The sequence below is a fragment of the Diadema antillarum genome, unplaced genomic scaffold (assembly GCF_040938485.1).
Source record: "Diadema antillarum isolate AM-2024a unplaced genomic scaffold, OU_Dant_1.0 seq00000765_RagTag, whole genome shotgun sequence".
Taxonomy (NCBI): domain Eukaryota; kingdom Metazoa; phylum Echinodermata; class Echinoidea; order Diadematoida; family Diadematidae; genus Diadema; species Diadema antillarum.
Window position 1 is genome coordinate 352,363 of NW_027271655.1, and position 20,409 is coordinate 372,771.

A 20,409-nucleotide genomic window follows, 5' to 3' on the forward strand; every position below is an offset into this window, starting at 1 on the left:
CACCCTATAAATGACACAAGTCAACATTGGCCTGTTCTCACACACATTTTTAATACCTGACAGTCATTTTAGGCAACCGTTATGCTGCATATCAACTAATTTCTGATGATAAAACTTCTTTGGATTCATTTAGACCTGTTACTCTCAAATAACGACATCAGTACGGATAAAGGACAAAATCCTCCTTGCTTTGAAGTATTTAAATATCCTATTGTTCAAAAAAAAATTTTTAAATACTGCTAAATAAGAGTTTTAAAAACAGTACAGGTTGCCAAAAAAAAAAAAGATGATAGATTAAACTGAATAATGTAAGTTGACATATCAAGCGAACGTTACAGTATTTGATAAGACAAATAAGTCATGACGCTTTGGGAGCTATTCAGGGAGCAAAAATAATGCAGCTGAAAGTGAAAAAAAGAAAAGTCTACATAAGTTTGATGTTTTCCCATCTACAGCTCTTCTTCTTTTTTTTTTTTTTTTTTTTTGGGGGGGGGGCACATTTTCCTATCTAATGAAGATAATCCATTTCCCTGTTGGGACAGCTGTTTGCTACAAATTTGTTACAAACGATCTAGCATCCATAAATACAATGAAGCTGCTCAACACCCTCAATAAACAGAACAGTCACAAAAATTGAAACAAACAAGCTCTTCATAAAATTCAGTCTTTATACTAACATCACATGGGACCTAGTGTCAGTTTTACAAACAATTTGGTAACTTGCAAAGGGAATTTTCATCAAATGGCAAAGGCATACACTTGGTAATCCATAAATGAGTGGACTATTATTAGTTTGCAGTCACGAGGTTAAGGTTTACTATTTGGTCTCTGGTTTGCTCATTCTGAAATTTCTTGCCCTGATCTTTCAAGTTTGTAGAGAATTTGTATACAGCTTTGACATCATAGAAGCCATTGAACCAGATTGAATGATAAACTGACTGCAAACGGTCAGTATCAGCTAGTTTTATATTTTTGGATTGTCATCTTGTTTCCGTTAAAGACAATGTCAGTAATCTGGTAAAACGATGTATCAAAACTAAATTGCTTATTCGGCATGGGGAACATTACTGATCAGCAGGATCGCTTATCTACAGTTTTGTTGTCAGCTGCGATGTGAAGTGGAAAACATGGATTTCATAGAAATAAAAAGATAACTGACCATATGTTATTCAAAACTAGTACCAGTATATGGACCAAGGATTCGGCATTTGGCAAAGGCAAATCTCAGATCTTAAATGACACATGAATACAAAGAGCCCCAAGTAAATTGCATTCACCTTCATACACTACAATAGCACTGTCTAAAATGTGACATAACAATTGTGATTGGTGCAGAAAGTCAGTGGTACCTAACAGGAACTTGTTGGCATCTGAAAAGGGCATAATTGTAAACATAGGTGTGTTAGTAAGTCGCGTATCACTCTAAGGGAATAATAATTGAACATTCCACTGTTTAAAAATATCTTTGATTGTCAAAGCAACTCATGACTAAAATATTTCCACATATTTAGAGGAATATACCACTCATTCTGTATATCCATCATCATTTCAAATGTTTTAATGCACTGGAGTTTGCTTGTTTGTCTTTTCTTTCATAGCAGCAACATCTAAAACAAACATGGTGCTGCTTCACGCAGAATTTGAAAAACCATCCAATCTAGGAGTAGAAAAACACATTAAAATGAATTGACAGGTAACCCTACATAGCTGTACATATACTGTATATTTACATGAGGTTTTTATTTTCATGAATTTCTCGAGTCAGGTGCTATTTGCGAAATTAAATGACTCTGATCCCAATATGAATGTGATGCACACGTATACATTTCTCCGTTCAGCACAGTACTCCACGATCACGATTTCAAACACTCGCGAAATCGTCGGGAAGTCCCGATTCGCTAAATATATGGCGTATACTATACAGTAACATCATGCTCTCTTCCCTTGGGGCAGTTAGTGGTGACATAGGACAGAGGGGATTCAGTGTGAAGTATTCACATTTTTGTAGATGGCGGTCAGTGTTTGAAAAGCTGGGAGAGATTATAGGTGATCCTGCAATTAATGAGTCAACAAATGGACGGGAGTGATGGATGTGCTGACTGATGAGACGGCATTTTCCTTCCTGAAAGTACTGATATTTTAGTGACTGTGACTGCTGGATATCTCACCACACGATACAGCATTGCAGCATGTGTAAGTGCATCTGACAAACCACTCCGAATGTAGACCCACCCATGCAAATCTGTGTGTGTGTGTTTTGCCGGATGTCTATGAAAATTTGGGCATTGAAAAAATTTTACAATGACAAGCCATTCTGTTGAGCATTTCTTTTTACATAATTGAGTATGATTACCTGGTATGCACTTCATAGAAGTTCTTAATGAGCAATAAAAGGTCTATTATTTTTGTTGAGTGTACTAAAAATGTCAAACAGACATCAAAATGTGTTTTAAATATTACTACTTCCATTGACAGCTGTATCCCAAAATGCAACAAGTAATGTGACTCAAGTCATGCTTGCTGCTAGATAAAAGATAAATTGTGAAAACACCAAAATATCTTTCTCCCTTGCTGCATCAAACCTGTATGTTGTATACTCTATCCAACTGTCCACAGGAAATGGGTATATCATGCAGCAAATTTGTTAGGAATTATTATATTTTGGATTCTAAAGGATACTCTTTGGACATGTGCTTCTGATAACAAAAGCATTTTTTTTTTAATGAACTTTAGTTAAAAGTAGGAGGCAATAACAGATAGACTTTAAACTACAATGGTATTGAGAAAGATTCTGATCTTTAAGGCAAATGGCACAATCATTACCTTGCACATTTTCCTTAAGTTAAGAAGATGAAGGATTGCCAAAGCCCTGTTGTATTAAACAACACAGGCTTTGCACAGAAAAGAGAAAATAGCTTCAGTAGCAAGACAAATTCAATGACCACATTGGTTCCTCTATGACTGAAACTTTGTGAACTTCATCACTTACAAATTCTTGTTTGTTGTCACTATGACACCCTAGTTTTTTGGTTTAGAAGAATGCTTTCAGGTCATTACTATCGACCAGGCATAGCAGTCTCTGCAGAAATGGATTCCATTTCAAGACAAGCAGCTATGACATGTAAAATGCAGTAGCCTTATCTTTCTCTTACCTCTTTTGACTGAATACTCTGTAAAAGGCAGAACTCTTCCTGATAAACTTTCTTCATTCCCATACTGCTTCCTAAAACTCAAAGACACTGGAATGATGATTGATTATGACATAACCAGAACTTCCAACCTTTCTGACTGATAAAACAAGATGATTTGGCTTCTGCATAACTCTCCAGTGCAAGACTAAATTGAGGGACATAAGGACTACATCTGTGGTGATATGTGCAATAGCAATGTGTTTTGTTTGTTGTTGTTTATTAGAATTATAATTTGTTCATCTGATGAAGCCAGATTTAACAAAATGGCTTGTAACCAAATTGCTATTACTGTTCTGCCCTTTAGTTGGTTAAGAAATTTGTCTCACAAAAATTTGTGCTTATATTATGAAATGATAACACAAGCCACTTCGGTATGAAATTCCTGATGTAAGATGGCTGGTGTAGGAACATTTGTAATCAAACGTTGTTACTATGGCCAATTAAAGTGTTGGGCTGCTTCTACAAGACTAGGAAGAGATTATTCACTGAATATTGATAGGAATCTAATCAGTACATATAAAAGGCAACAATATCAGCAAGAGACTAACTGACAAACTCAATCAAGGTTATTCTGACAATGTATAAAATGTCAAGATATACTCAGGGGGGGACTGTAAATATAAATCCAATAGCTCCCTCTATTGAAACGCCAGCACTACCCTGTGCTATGCTGAGAATGTACAGAGTGCTGTTTATGTGAAGGGGCCACCGGGGTATGAAGGGGGCTCCTGCGACTTTTCCCCCTCTCCCGTGGCAGCGGTCACTGTGGTGGTGGTGGTGACGGTGGTGGTGGTGGCTGCAGTGGCCCCGCCCCCATCCCGCAGGCTGGCCAGTCCACCCATGGCCATGAACTGGCGGAAGTTGAGGAAGGTGTGGACGCCGTACAAAACAAAGAGACCCCAGCCGCAGATCTGCAAGAACAGGGCAAAGCAATAAATATAAAAGATGATTGAAGGCAAGAAAAAGTCCAATACAGGCAAATAGAATGAGACAGTTGGGACCACAATATTTTTTTTTGTTTTGTTTTGTTTTGTTATAACAACATCTTGTTACAGTGGACAAAGTAGGTAAGGAAAATAATGACAGTTTTACTGGACCAATCCTTTCGTTCAAATAAAATTTCATTGTATTAGTGTTTGTCGTAATGAGGTTTGATGTACTCAATTAGGAACAGTGGTTTCACAAGGTATTATTCACAAGAAGCAGAAACAGTATTAATAAGGTAAGACAGGAAGCAGTATTGTTTCTACTAGTCCGACTACTGCTCATAGTAATGATCATAAACTCAAAGAGTTGACAATGTTGATGAAAAAAATCTTCAGAGTCCATGCCATCATGAACTCATCAAATTATGAGACGAGGTATAAGCAGCAGAATCCACACTGCACGGTAATCTATACCTCACAGAGAGAGAGATCTGTTTCATATAAAAACTGGTTTTACCCAACTACCGGTCTCATGTATCAGTTAAAAGTAGACATGCAACAAGGAAGTCAGAATTGTTTACATGCATGTCAGTGAACCATTTCATGTGGTGATGAGTGCCAAACCCAATCCCACTGTATTGTTCCAAAACATGATACAAATGCAGCATAGTATGCAAGTGACCACAAAGAATATGAAGCTATTGAATATACATCTCTCCTCAAGGCATGTTCTCTTTTCATCAGTTTTTTCCCTAATTCATTCAGTCCATAACCTCCCCACACCCCACCCTTTCAACAAAAGTGACAAAACTGTACTCTTCACTTTTTGAGCATTCAAGAATGACCCCAGTGCATTTCGGAATTTACAAGTGAATGTGCATTCTCTCCAAGCAAAACAGAAGCCATCCATGCACTTTATACATTACAAACATTATTGGTTTCTGCTTGGCTGTTTTCAACAGCTCTTGTTAAATATTAATCTATGTTTTGTAGAGTCTTTGGTTGTAGAGATCAGTGCAGATATTTGCCAACTGTAAGATGGCTTGGCTTCTGACTTATTAGCTTATACCACTTACCTTGCCACTAAACTGGACTAGCCTAAGGTCTATTATGTCAATGCATGAGAAGCAAGATGTTGGTATCTACTCAGATTTCTGCCATGTGCCACCCTCTTAGGAGCCTACAGAATGTCTCTCAAATACTCATCACATTATCGCATAATGGGAAAAAACCTGACAGGCTGATGAGCCCATAACATACTATAGTGCTTCCAGCAATATATCAATAAAAGCAATATAATGAAATAAATGATGCGGATTTACTCTTGCAACATGTATCTAGGTAATGGATTTCTATTCAGTTTATCCATAAGAATTTGACAATGGAATCACAATGATGAATGTTGAATTCTATACATGCATGCTCATGATTGTACACGAACAACTGAAAGTAAATGTCCTGCCTTTGATTTCTGTGGGAGGGATTTTTTTTTTTCAAATACTGGTACAGTAGCTCTTTAGCTTTGTAATATTCCCATCACACAAAGATATGTTTAAAACACAAAATGGTCTATTTCAAATGCATCAAACCCCACAGTCCACAAATGGAAACGTGGGAAGGGTCGTTTTGTCATCAGATTACATCTGAAAAAATGTAACAGCGACACTGTATTCATTAACATGTGTGGCTCTCAAATTTTGCAGACATCTTCACTGAAATTCCTTGGAGTTCATGTAGATAATAAATTGAATTGGTTGAATCATATCAATTTTGTTTGTAATAAATTATCAAAAAATATTGGTGTAATGTACACACTTAGTTTTCTTCCAAAGTCTGCTCTAAAATCAATTTATGCCATAATTTTACCTCATTTTTACTATGGAATAACTGTTTGGGGCAATGCTCACGAATGTTATATTCAAAGACTTTCACTGCTTCAAAAAGGCGCAATACGAATAATTTTCCATGCCTCTTTTCTTGCCCACACCCAACCACTGTTCTTATCCCTGAAGATATTGCGGTTGAATGATATGTACAAATATCAAGCTGGAATTTTTATGTATTTGTGTAAAAATCATTTATTACCAAAGACTCTCTTAGATTTGTTCACTTTTAATAATCAAATTCATAATTATAGCACGCGATCCACCAATGATTTTCACCTACCTCTATCTCGTACTTCTTTTTATCAAAGATCTATCATTTACATTGGTCCTTCCCAGTGGAATTCTCTCCCCTGTGCAATTCGTAATGCTAACTCTTTGAATACGTTTAAATCTGGTTACAAAAAAGCTCTTCCCCATAATTACAGCCAAATTTATTAAGGTCAGGAGTATATTTTTTACCCCTATGTTTCAAGACATCCTGTATTTTGTTATTGTCATTTTATGTTTTGCTTTGTCTTGTCTTGTCCTGTTCTAACGTTTTTACTTTCATTGGAACACATTATATATAATTGAAATTAAATGAATAATTTTAGGTCAGCTAAAAATAAGGGACATCTCCTTTCTGGCTGCTACCTACCATAGCATAACTGTTAACCTATGTATGTGTAATTGTCAATCTATTTATTTATTTTTGTTCCTTTTCACTGTCTTCCTGATATGTTTGTAATCATATCCGAATATTGATATATGGTATGTAATTTTTTTTTAATATGTTCCTTGCTTTGGTAAAATAAAGAAACTTGAAACTTGAAGTTTATAATTCATGCACATACACAAACACAGACCTCCCAACCTTTCTGACTGAAAAATAGGGATGATTTGGCTCAAACGTAGGAAAGAAAAAGCAATTCCCATAGGAGTGTGTAGTAAAATTATCCAGAGAAATAGGACACTCCTGTTGAAACAAGAGCTGGGAACTGGCAAAATTCAGATTCTTTCCTACAAATTCAGTATGGGTGGGAGGTCTGCAAACACACACAGACACACACAAACAAAAACATATAAAGCACTAACCACTCTCTCTGTCCATGTAAACCAACTATTGTGAGGTATAACAGGTACACTTACACATCCAAACACCAGCTTCCCATGCTCAGTGAGTCTTGACAGCTGGCCGGATCGCACACTGATCAGCACGGCGGCGATGAAGTGCAGTACACACCAGGCAGCATTGTTGATCAACTCCTGGATGAGGAAGCGGGGGAAGCAAGCATTGACAAACAAATATGGCAGAGTAATGTCAAAGTTGCTATCATCCCCGTATCAGTGGTCCTAGTTTTCTATCAAAAGAGCACTCACTGGTAAATGATACTACCGGGTCTAGGGCAGTAACTCCCTGGGCAATTACCCCAGACCCTTCCCTTGACCCTAACCCTAAGCCCAATCCTGAATCTAATCCTAACCCTAACCAAAACTAACCCTAAACTCGACCCATACCCTAATCTTTACTCTAACCTTTTAAACAACCAGTATTTAGCCGGGGTGGGGGGGGGGGGGGGGGGAGGGGTAATTGCCCTGATACGGATGTTACCCTCAATATTGGTGGTAGGATATAATCAAATTATCTTTATCACTATTGTCATTAAAGATAATTATTACTGCAGGTGACTCCCACCACACAAAGTTCTTGGGACCGGCAATTTTCTTTTGCTACATCAAAATTTCAGTGTAACCAATCAGAATGTCTACTCTGTAGTGAGTGCCCTGTACTATTATTATCACTATTATCATCATCATAATTATCATCATTGCTTTTATTTCTCTTTGGATATGCTGTATCTTTAAAATGCAGTACTGGAAATCCAATCTATGGGCCTGCGTCATACAAAGATTTGCTATGTACACTAATGAATGGGTAACAAAATGTTATTATTGGTGCCATTATTATCATTATAATTATTATTACTATTATCATCATTATCGTTATCATTATTATCATCATTATTATCATTATCATCTTCATTATTATTGCTATTATAATTATTGTCATTAACTATCATCATATCATTTTCTAGTAAGTTAACGTCATTTGTTCCAGATTTTTGTATAATCCCTCCATAGTATAAGTTTATTTTCTTTATAGCTCGGCCCATATATCTTTTATATTCTATTCATATCTTATTTATATTCAAACAGTTTGAATCTTTTTATCCCAATATCATTATCAATTTCATGTTAGGACCCCATGGAAGAACAGCCATGTGTTCGTAGACTGAGCTGAATGGGTGGTCCTACCATACATATTCATTGTTTGTTTGTTTTTTTTCTTCTCTCTCTCTCTCTCTCTTGCTTTCTTCCCTTTTCCATAGTGTGATGTATTTCAATCCTTTTTAAAGTAAATATTCTTCTGTTGATTATGTGTTTGTATATTGTCAGTCATACTTTTACTGTACTCTTTTCTTAAGAATTTACGGTGAATAGATAAATAAATAAATAAATAAATAAATAAAATCATATTATCAGCATCACTTTAGCAACATCTTTATTCATAAGCCTTCATGGGGTCATAAACTGGGCCTCATTTCAGCAAAACTATGATCTGCTCATCAAGATAGTTTTCAAAGCTTACAATAAAACAAGAAAACAAATAACAATATCAGAAGTGTGAAAATATGCACACAATATGCACCAGTGAGCAAAGTCAGCATGACAGGCAATCACTCAAATAATACACATAGGAACAGCACAAGACTTACAGTCAGGACCCAGTTGATGACGGTCACTCGTTGGGTCAGTGCGGTTACAAAGAGGACGTAGAGGATGACAGTGAAGACCCAGGCCGTCACTCCGACAAAAATGATCCAGCCTTTCCCGCTGAAGGGCCAGTAGTAGCTGGCAATGACTACCCAGTAGAGGAAGCCAACCACCTGGCATTGATTAATTCATAATTAATAGTCAATAGCAATAAATTATCAAAATCAAAGTACATGACGTACCATCAGGTAAACTGATGTTGCATGAACTTCTGCAGTTCATATTTATGAAGAGATTAATCACAAAACAGGTTAAAGGACAAGTCCACCTTCATAGACATGTGGATTGAGTGAATGCAGCAATATAGTAGAACACATCAGTGAGAGTTTGAGGAAAATTGGACAATTCGTTTAAAAGTTGTGAATTTTTGAAATTTCTGCTTAGTCGCTGCTGGACGAGAAGACTATTACAGCTTGTGATGTCACATGAGTACAACGATATAAAGAAAATATTAGGACAATTCAAGATATTTTCACTTTTCTCGCATAATAAAAGAAGACTTGACTTCCCTCTTTCAGAAGGCAAGGGGAATAATATTGCCCTTAACATACATCAATGAAGAGTCGAGGAAATGTGCACTTTTTTCAAAAAGTCAAATTTTGTGAAATTCTCTATATTTTCCATATATTGTTGTACGCATGTGACATCATACACTCTAGTAGTCTTCTCATCCAGCAGTGACTGTGCAGACACCTTAAAAATTCATAACTTTTGAACGGATTGTCCGATTTCCCCCAAACTTTCACTGATGTGTTCCAATGACATTGCTGCATTCACTCAATCCACATGTACATGAAGGTGAACTTGTCCTTTAAGTTCCCTTTTTAAGCATTTTAAAGTCCACTATCAGATGTAGAGGAATAGAAAACCTTTCCAATAATACCTCACTTGTTGGATAACAGGAAATATTTTTGAAATTACAATTAGAAATATCCCATATTTTATCATTTCTTTTTCTGTATTTTAGCAGGTTTCCATGCAAATGTCCAAAATTGACAAGAATGGAATTAACTATTTTGCAACCAAACGCTTCAGGTGCAGATTACATTTTCATGAATTTCCATAACTACTGTATTGTGGATTCAATGTATAATATTTGGTACAAAACAGCTGGATGTAGATAAGAGACTGATTGAAGAAGGGTTACCCTGAAGAGATGCAGGGGTCTAGGGCTCACCAGAGCAGTGCACTTTGCTCTCGTGGCATTCCAAAATCCAGCTTCCATTTTTCCAGAAGAAAATGAAAATATCACAATTATTGAAGAACACAAATTAACTATGTGTCAGTTTAAACTTTTCATTTAATTTACATGATTCTGACCAAGCATGTATTTCTCAAAGTACTTCAAATATTTTGTTAATTTTGTTTTGTTTGCTGAATAATCTGCTTAAACAGTCCAAACAATACCCAGCTCTCCTAACACACAAGGCATGTAATCATCAATGCATTTTTTATGCAGTTTTGAGTTTGAATATGACATTTACAGAACAAATGCATGAGTGATTCCATTTTTAATGCATGAAACATGTAGGTATTATACATGCTACTAGAGACTCATGATACACAGCAAGATAAAGGGCAGTTCCACATGTAAGGATTTGTTTGCACTTTATCTGGAGCAGCCATTGATAAGCTTAGTATTTATGACCATTTCTCCAAGGAGGCAAAGTCAGGTTGCCATGGAGACTGTTCTTTGAGGACACAATATACACGAATACATGAATCCATTATGTACAGTTAGCGTGACACAATTCTCTTCACACACCCAAGGATTAGAAGAAAAAAGAAAGAAAGAAAAAGAGCCATATAAAAGGCAAGCAGAACATCAAATAGCTGACATGAAAACCTTTATTTCCATTAAGTGGATATGATGTGACTTTCATATCTGTAATTTTGCTGGTACTGACATAATCTATCCACCTACACTTTGTATTCTGACAGTTACCAGATGAGAAAATAGTAAAAAAAATAGTATGCTTGTACATGGTACACTGCAGATGTTTGTGGCCAAAAGTTCTGATGTCAGATGGGTTCAACTAGTTTGGCATTTTCTTTGGAAGAACTCTGCATGTAGGAAGTGGTCTTCATGAACCTACCACGTGTGCTGTCAATTATCTCCCCATTTAATATGTGAAAATGGCCTGATCAGACATGAGCAAATTAACTGCATACTAGTATGCAAACAGTAATATTTGTCATGAAGAAAATCATCATTTAAAAACCAAGGGTGGCGCGTACATTAACAAACTAAACTGTACTGGCAATAACTGGTCTAAAATGAGATGTTGTGCAGACCTAAAACATCAAGCTATTGAGCAACACTCACAGGCTATTACCTGTGCTTGCTACATCTAAAAACAGCTCACGCTAAATCACACAGCGGCATTGCCAAACATTGCCTTTTTAGGTTTTCTCGATTTGAAATTATGAGTCACTTTGCCGATCTCAATAAAACAGAAAGTAAAACAGAAAGTTCTTAACTGGCAATTACACTAGGCTACTGTATGTCATAAAGACCTGAAAGTAGACATTTTGATTGCTAGTGGCACTTCAAAACTGCCTTTCTATGAAATCTAGGCTTTATATGAAATCTACAGTGTAGGCTTTGTAGTCATACCTTTATCACAACAAAGTCATGAATGAAACTCAAGATAAATGCATAGAGAGTATCCACCTAAGGCAACAGTTATTCTTTACACAACTCTCAAAATACTGGGTTAATAAACTGTATCAAAAGTTGAGGAGCAAGTCTATGTACAGGGTCAGAAGAAAACTACAAATGTAAATGCTTTCTAATGCAGAATTGCAAGAATGTCTTGGCAGGTACAAATGATGAATCTGTACTTCTTGCCTTTTAAAGGACAAGTCCACCTTCATATACATAAGGATTGAGAGAATGCAGCAATATTAGTAGAACGTATCAGTGAAAGTTTGAGGAAAATCGAACAATCCATTCAAAAGTTACGAATATTTTAAGTATCTGCGCAGTCACTGCTGGAAGAGAAGACTACTACAGTGTATGATGTCACATGCGTACAACTATATAACGAAAATAAAAGGAGAATTTGACAAAACTTTACTTTTTGAATAAAGTGCACATTTCTTCGACTTGCTACTGACGTATGTTAAGGGTAATATTATTCCCCCTGCCTTCTGAACGAGAGAAGTCGAGTGCTCTTTTGTTATGCGAGAAAAATGGAAATATGTTGAATTTTCTTTATTCTTTCTTTACATCGTTGTACTCATGTGACATCACAAGCTATAGTAGTCTTTTCATCCAGCCATGACAGAGCAGAAACTTAAAAAATTCATAACTTTTTAACGGATTGTCCGATTTTGCTCAAACTCTCACTGATGTGTTCTACTAATATTGCTGCATTCCCTCAACCCACATGTCTATGAAGGTGGACTTGTCCTTTAATTTCATCAACAAGAGTACTTTCTTCAGTCCAAAGGCACATTAACGATGACAGTGAAACTAATGGCTTAAAATTACGACAAGGTGAGAATCACACAGCAAATGTGCAGTATTACGTACCGACAGCCCTCCACAATATTGCAGGAAAATAACACACTGGCAAGCAAATTTCTTGTCACAATCTGCGGAGAAAATCTATGGAAATTCAGAAACCTTGACTGGATGTCATCTACAAAAGGACAAGTTCAAAGGACATGTGGGTTTTGTGAATGCAGCAATATTAGTAGGACATATCAGTGAAAGTTTGAGGAAAATCAGACAGTCCGTTCAAAAGTTAAGAATTTTTAAAGTATCCTCACAATCACTGCTGGATGAGAAGACTACTACAGTCCATGATGTCACATGTGTACAACGATATAAAGAACGAAGAAAGAAAATTCAACAAATTTTCACTTTTCTTGCATAACAAAAGAACAGTCCTTTTTTTTTTTTAAAGAATGGGGAATAATATTATCCTTAACATACGTCAGTAGTAAGGCAAAAAAATGTGCACTTTATTTAAAAAGTACAGTTTTGTGAAATTCTCCTTATATTTTCCTTATATTGTTGTACGCATGTGACATCATCCACTGTGGTAGTCTTCTCATCCAAAAGCGACTGCACAGATACTTTAAAAATTTGTCCGCTTTTCCCCAAACTTGCACTCATATGTGTTTTACTAATATTGCTGCCTTCACTCAATCCACGTGTACAAGGTGAACTTGTCCTTTACCTCTTTATGTGCCATGTTCGCACGTCCGACTCAGTCGACGGCGTGCCAACTTCGCATATTCTGCTCAACAAACAAAGCCGCCAAAACCGATCTATAAATCGCTAATCCCGCGGTACAATCAAAGCGTTTCTCGCACTTTCGTTACTCTCACATACGGCTTGCATTCTACATGTATGTGGTGAATGACTATCAAGCGGTGTTCCCAACTTGATTTTGCATGTACACTTTAAGTTTCTGTCACTACATGTGCAAAAGTCATTCCTTTACAGTAATGTAGCAACTGGTAATTCAAAAGAAAACTTGAAAATAGAATTGTTATACATTGTATATGGAAGCAAAGTTTGGCATTCCTCTTTAACTTTGCTCACTATTATGTCCAGCTTAACAGAAATTTGTAGGAAGTTATACAGATTGGAAAAAAACAGAATTCTTTCTCTAAGCATGACTATCTTTGTGTCTCAGAATAATGTGGCACATAGGGGGTTTTCACCATGGCACATAAAGAGTTAAGAGATGTGCCTGAGAGGCCAGCACATGTTCTCTTGGACCAATACCAGCCATGTGACACATGAACCCAACCTTCAGAGTCTAGGCTGAAAATATCTGACACTACATGCACAATGTACACTCATACATGTAGGTATACCTTTTACAAATTTAATACAATCATGTGAAAAAGTCCTAAAAAAGGCAAGAAGACATCTTGAACCAATTTTGAAGACATAGACATACCTTTTCTTTTTTTTTAATACCTGGTACCTAAAAAGTGTAAATTTGTATTTGAACATGGTAAAAGAAGAAGGAAATAAGAATACATGAAAACAAATCTACTTAAGAGGGGAAATGGGATATATGGAATCACACACAAAAGCGGCACATAATAATTTAAAAGCAGATTCCATCATTTGAACCAAATTACTTGACATGTCAAACATATTGGCTAATATGATACCTGGTCCGCTCTATCGCCACTAAGTTAAATCCACCCTCCTCCCCCCCCCCCCCCCTACACAAACACACATACTACTCACATCTATTTCATATTATTATTACCATTTTGACATTTTGATCATGCACAAGAATTCAAATTGGTCTGGCCCATGACTAGTACTAAGTATACTGATAATGTACCATCACGTTAACATACTTGAGTACCGGTAGTCTACATTTCAGGGGAGTCTTACCATAATGAAGTGATTGTTGGGCTTGGTACATTTGGCCTTTTGTGTATGTGTCTGGTTTGCTCTCCTAAACCTGATGAAGCTTCTCAAGACACACAGATTCTAGTTGAAATCTGATATACAGTACCAGCGATCAATACACATTGTCAGATTGCAGGCCTACAAGATGAAACTATCCATTAGTTTCTCCTTTTTTGAAGCACTATGAAACCAGAAGCATTAGAAGCACAACACTTTTGCAAATTGGAGGTGATGGATCATTTTGTGGCATTAAACTTCCGCGAATGAGTGACTGGCATTCAATGTACTGTATATGCCATACATTTTGCGAGTCTAAATTTTCGTGAATAGGGAATTCCCGACAATTTCACGAGTGGTTAAATTCGCGACCATGGAGTCCTGTACTGAACGGAGAGGTGTACACGCATAGGTCACATTCACATTGGGATTAGAGTCAATATTTTCGCTTGTCTTTAATTTCGCGAATAGCACCTGACTCGCTAAATTCGCATATCGGCATACACTGTAATGCATCTTCCAGACATGAACTTTGGTGTGCATTTGAATTTTGCAAATCTTGGCTCCTCATGAAATTCACAAAAATATCAGGCACACAAAAATGTCTCATTTCACAGTACCTGTACGTATCCTCATGGGCATATTCAGCACAAATGCCGCATAAAATACTGACACTGCTACTAAATGCCAAGTGCATTAGTAACTATGCATGAATGTTATGTGTGTGAGCACCACTATTAAGTGCATGGTGGAATTACCAATAAAGAAAACTTCCTGAGTGTGTTTATGGGACATGTAAGCACATTTAAGTGCAAAAACAAAAACCTGTCAGTTCACAAACAATGAAAGGTTTCACTCATTAATCAGGGCTGCCAACTCTCACTCACTGAGAGTGAGACTCACTCATTTTGGTCCTTTCTCACTCTAAAACTTTATTTCATTTGCACGCATTTCTACTGATCTCACTCATTTGCCTCCTAATTTTGTGCAGAATGGTCAGCAAAACATGTTATGATGTACCAGCCAATGTTACAATATTGTGGGATTTGGCTGATGTCCCAAATAGAAGGAATCACTTTGATGTTCTGTGCCTTCAGCATTGTTATGACTTTTCATCTTATCAACACAACAGAACCACCACTATGCTAGATTGTGCCGCAAGATATGTTCTTTTTTGTGTGTGTGTGTGTGTATTTCCGTCACTCTACATCAGTCTATCCATCATCAATTTACTGCTATTGATATGTTTGCCTGTACATCCATCTCCCTACAATAATTCATGTACTCACACGGATGTGTAAATCTCAAAGGATGATGGTTTCATTTGCATATGACAGCATGATAACCATCAGGTGATTATTCATTAAATGTATTATTACACGTATCTGAACAAATTGAAAGAACAGTTAATGAGAAAGCATCTTAAAAAGAGTAATATTTGTATTGGTTCACTTTCGTGTTATCTTATTTTTTCTGTACAGGGCTGATCTCAGGGAATTTTACTATTCATGACTTTATGGATGACAATGTTCCTGTATGATATCTCCCAAGATATCAACATGTTACCTGGTACTATCTTTTCCTTAGTTCAGCAGACCATGAAATTCATTGTAAAAAAAGTGTAGACAGTGAAACACTCTATGCTAATGGCATCTTGCCATGAAGAAGGCCAAACAGGGGTATGATTTGATTGCTTGAGAAGGTCACAGTGCCATCCAATCTGCTAAGTGAACAACAATGATCATGGGCATACAGGGTGAGACCATCATTACACGCATCCTGTTGGCTAGACTTGCGGCTGAGCACTTTCAAATGTGGGTGTATGGTACATTGTACTTACAGGTAGTGTTTTATAATGCTGTTGGGGGGACAAAACCTCAAACTTCAAGTACATGTAGGCCCTACGTCAAAATGTTCAGGGAGTAAAAAAACACAGCATCCAAAGCACTATTGAAAACAAATGGAATTGCCTTTCCCAGAGACTCCAACCCCAAGCACCCTCTGATCTAGAAATTCTCCCACCTGAAACCCCTAGCAAATGGGAGACTCCAACTTGATGTGTGCAAAGCAGTCCCTTGCAGTCTAGGGTTCTAGATGCTCTCTCGCGCTATTTAAGGATTATTTATCAACATACAATGAAATCTTAAAAAAGTAAAAAATCATTTCAAGCGGGAGAAATTAAATCTCAAGCGGGAGAACGGGAGATTCTGCAAAAATGGGCTTTCGGCGGGAGAATTCCCGTCGAAAGTGGGAGAGTTGGAGTCTCTGCTTTCCTTCAGCATGTCATAATGGCTTTCATTTTTTGGGGTAAGACAGGTAGGATTTGGAATAGGACATCACCTCATTGTGATTTTCAAAAAAATTTATGATACAAGGTCTTGTCATCCCGGCAATGATAAAGATGAAAATGGTAAAATTGCATTACAGGTATACAAAAAATTGCACAATTACTTATCCCAAAATGGAAGAAAAAAAAAACCTATCATGGGGGAGGGGCACTCACCTCCTGTACCCCCCCCCCTTCCCTCCCCCCCCCCCCCCCCCCTCTCCCCTCCCCCCCCCCCCTTCTCGGTTGTGTACAGTCTCCCAGGTACTCACTACTCGCTCCCAGCCAGTTGAAACACTTGGCATCTCTGGTACATGTCAAAGCCGGAGTGTATCATTTGAAATGAAAAGAAAAATGACACATTGTCACAGTAGATATATTTATGAATTATGTAAATATACACAATTAAACATTTCTCTGTTAACTGGACGGTCAAGCCGCTCTTGATACAGCTGGATACCTGTGGTCAGACGGTACAATTAAAGAGTGGTGGTAATGTGAGTACAATTGTACATGGAAAAACAATGTATAGTGCCGGTGGCAAGCTTCCACTCCTTTTCTCCATCACCTTCTCGCTCACAAAGATCTCTTGTGATTTGCCCCCCCCCCCCCCCCCCCATGTGACTAGCATGAATAGCAACCTTGTACATTGTACTATATGAGTGAATAAATAGATAAATGAATAAATGAGGGAAGGAAGTAGGAAATATGAAACCATTTTCTAGCACAACATTCACATATACGTATGGGAATAGGCATTTAGGGAGCAAAACCAAGACATCCTGGAATTTATATGAGCAAAAATGAAACTGATAGCAAAGATGGACCACACCAAAAAAAGGCAATGAGCTGAGATTCAATAATACAGACATGAACAGTAACAATGAGTTATCAAACATGTACAAGTATGTCTACTTTAATATCTATTGCTTGTGGCAATATTTTTATCTCTTTTTATTCAAATCAAATCAGATGTATGGAGATACTTGTATGGCCAGAAGAAATACCTTATTTCTACTCCTGTATACATGCACCAGGTGAATGTACAGTTAGACAAGTTCATTTTGTTCATAATAATATTCTTGAAAATAAAAGGATTTCTATAAACTATTCGCTTGCAATTTCTTTACACAATGGCAGAAGTTCAGGACTTTCACAAACATTTTTCACACCCTCAAATGCTTCATATTTACAATGAATGGGATTTTCATATAAATTATCAAAAAGAAATTAAAAAATGCACTTTAAAGAAAAATCGGATCCTAGAAACAACACATCTACATCTACATTGTACATCAATAAGTAAGTACTATTTTTAACGAGCTCTCCAGAGGTCCTGAAAACTCATTTAAAATATCTACTGTATACTGTATACACCAAATATTTTGCAAGGTTTTTATTTTTGCAAATTTCGCGAGTCAGGTGCTTTTCGCGAAATTACAGACAGGGTAAAAAAATTGACTTTGATCTCGATATAAATGTGACGTATTGGTATGCACATTTCTACGTTCAGTTCAATACTCTCACGATCGCAAATTTAACCACTCACGAAATCGTCGTGAAGTCCCGATTCGCAAAAATTTCGACTCGCTAAATATATGGCATACAGTACCTCACAGCATGTATCTGTTCCACTTCTCGATTTATAAAGAGATGATTATACTGGAAATTTAAAGTGTTACAGTTCCAGAAATATATTCAAAAGTAAGAATGAACTGCAGACAAGTAAATCTTTATCTGTGAATGGAACATTAATGTATTTATTTTAAAAAATCCAAGTATGTTTCTAATCCATGCTCTGAGCTGAGGAATCCTCTGTAAGGCCAAAAAAAAAAAAATTGTTGCATTGGCGTAACCCGCCCGACCCTAAAAATTCCGCCGACCCCATGTTTTTTTATTATTTTTTTTTGCTATCGATATCAAATATCTTGTTGATTGCGATCGCGATCGCACAAACCCGGAAGTGGAAACGGCTCTGGGGATATCGGATGTACGAGGGAGAGATCTAGCGCCTCGCATAAGCCTTCCTTGATCAGTACGTCATCTGTTTCCAACACGGACACGTACTCTAACAAGATTTATTCAGTGTATACGTAGCATTCAGACTGCGATGTATTGTGCACAGTTTTGCCATAGGTTTCTTGTGTGGAGAACTTACACGAATCTGTATATGTGGGACTGTAATAGAGATCGCCGTGTGCGATGAAAAGATCGTACATATGGGTCAATTTGCATCTATCTTATCTAAGTCAAAATAGTAACATATGAAGTGAAAACATTCAGGATAGGGATTTCAACATCTTTAAATTCTGTGAAGGGGTATAATTCCAGTAATATCGGCCTCATAAATGATTTGTAGAATAGATGAACACAGCACATTCGGTGCAGCAGTTGTAACCGTTTACTGAGCTGAGCACGAGTTTTACACGTAAAATGCAGGTAGCAAAAAAAAAAAAAAAAAAAAAAAAAAAATCCGCCCGACCGACCCTATTTGAAAATCTCATGTTACGCCAATGCAACAATTTTTTTTTTTTTGGCCTAATTGGCAAGTGTTCTGTACAGGAGTACCAACTGGAAGCAGCAGACTTTTTTATCACAGTCACAGCATCTTATGGGATAGAAGTTCTAGAATCTATTTCATAAATTGTATAAGTGTATGTTCAATTATGTATTCTATATTACCTTCAAACTAAAATGGGTCAATTATGTTCAATTATGTTTCTGTAAAGGAGGTCATCTTAAAACAAAGGCACTGAAGATAAAATCTATGAAAAAGAACAATTTTGTCCAACTTGACATGTATTTCACCTGCATTGATAGCTTGTTATACACATACCAGGTACAAGTTTATGTAGTATTCTGTTACATGGCACTTTTATTTGGCCAGATTACAAATGATCACAACATACACGATAAAATATTAAAACCAGAAATTAATGCATTTGTTAGGGCATAGTGATAAGTGATAACTACTTTTGGTGATACCATCTGCACACAGCGAAAAATAGGGAGAATTGTGAGAATGACGTCATCAAAGTCATGTCCTGACATGAGTAAGTTAGCAAAAGCTGGTTCTGACATCAGCAAATTGGTGGAGTGCATCCATATTGTGCAATCTGATCAACTGGCTTGATTCTTGTACAAAGGACATTCTAACTTCTAAGCCATCTATCCATGGGAATTAGTAAAAGTGCCATTAGTGCAATAAATCCACTTTGAACAGAGTGTATAAAGCATTGAGGACATACTTGTAGAACAGGAAGCGTGGGAAAGCCAGAAGGACTAAAGGTCACATTATTGTCACACACACACACACACACACCCACATGATGTAAACTTGTGCATAGCAAACAAAATTGATTCCAAATGTGAATTTATAATTTGATGTACTGCATGCTGACTAAATATACAGAGTACAGAACTTGTGATAATTCATCTTATTTTGAGAGTAAACAGGTAAAAGTTGTCCCACACCTGGCTTGACATTGAAGCCTACACACCATTTCCTGTCTGTGAGAATTGTTTCATTGAACTGAGTCACACTTCCACTGGCATAGCATGGTACACTGGCTGACTCGATGTGACTATCACATACACTGTACTGGGACATTATAAACACTAAAATCAGACTCTACTCAGACATTCTCAGTGCATTCTCCAGAGACGAAAGGCATGGCAGCATTTCACAGATAATCTTCAAAACACAGGGAAATGATGAGTGTACCGTCTTAACAAGCATGCTCAAAGGCCTTCTCCAGGTACTACATGTAGGTGTTTACAAAAAAACATTTCACACTTTTGATCCTTAATAGTTCAAAAAATATACATCAGAAAAACACGGTCATTGATATGAAGAATACTGTAAAAGTGGATATTT

The 20,409-nt window shown here is 36.9% G+C and overlaps 1 protein-coding gene across 1 annotated transcript in view; it reads right to left on the reverse strand.

Annotated features, from left to right (window-relative positions):
* Positions 1–1,006: 1,006 nt before the first annotated feature.
* Positions 1,007–20,409, reverse strand: part of LOC139738697 (MARVEL domain-containing protein 1-like) — a 50,012-nt gene continuing 30,609 nt past the window's right edge. Inside the window, exons 3-5 of the mRNA XM_071649331.1 lie at positions 8,760–8,930; positions 7,132–7,248; positions 1,007–4,102 (exon numbers count right to left, since the gene is read on the reverse strand). Coding sequence (XP_071505432.1) covers positions 3,884–4,102; positions 7,132–7,248; positions 8,760–8,930 — 507 coding nt within the window. The 3' untranslated portion in view covers positions 1,007–3,883. The remainder of the gene's footprint in view (positions 4,103–7,131; positions 7,249–8,759; positions 8,931–20,409) is intronic.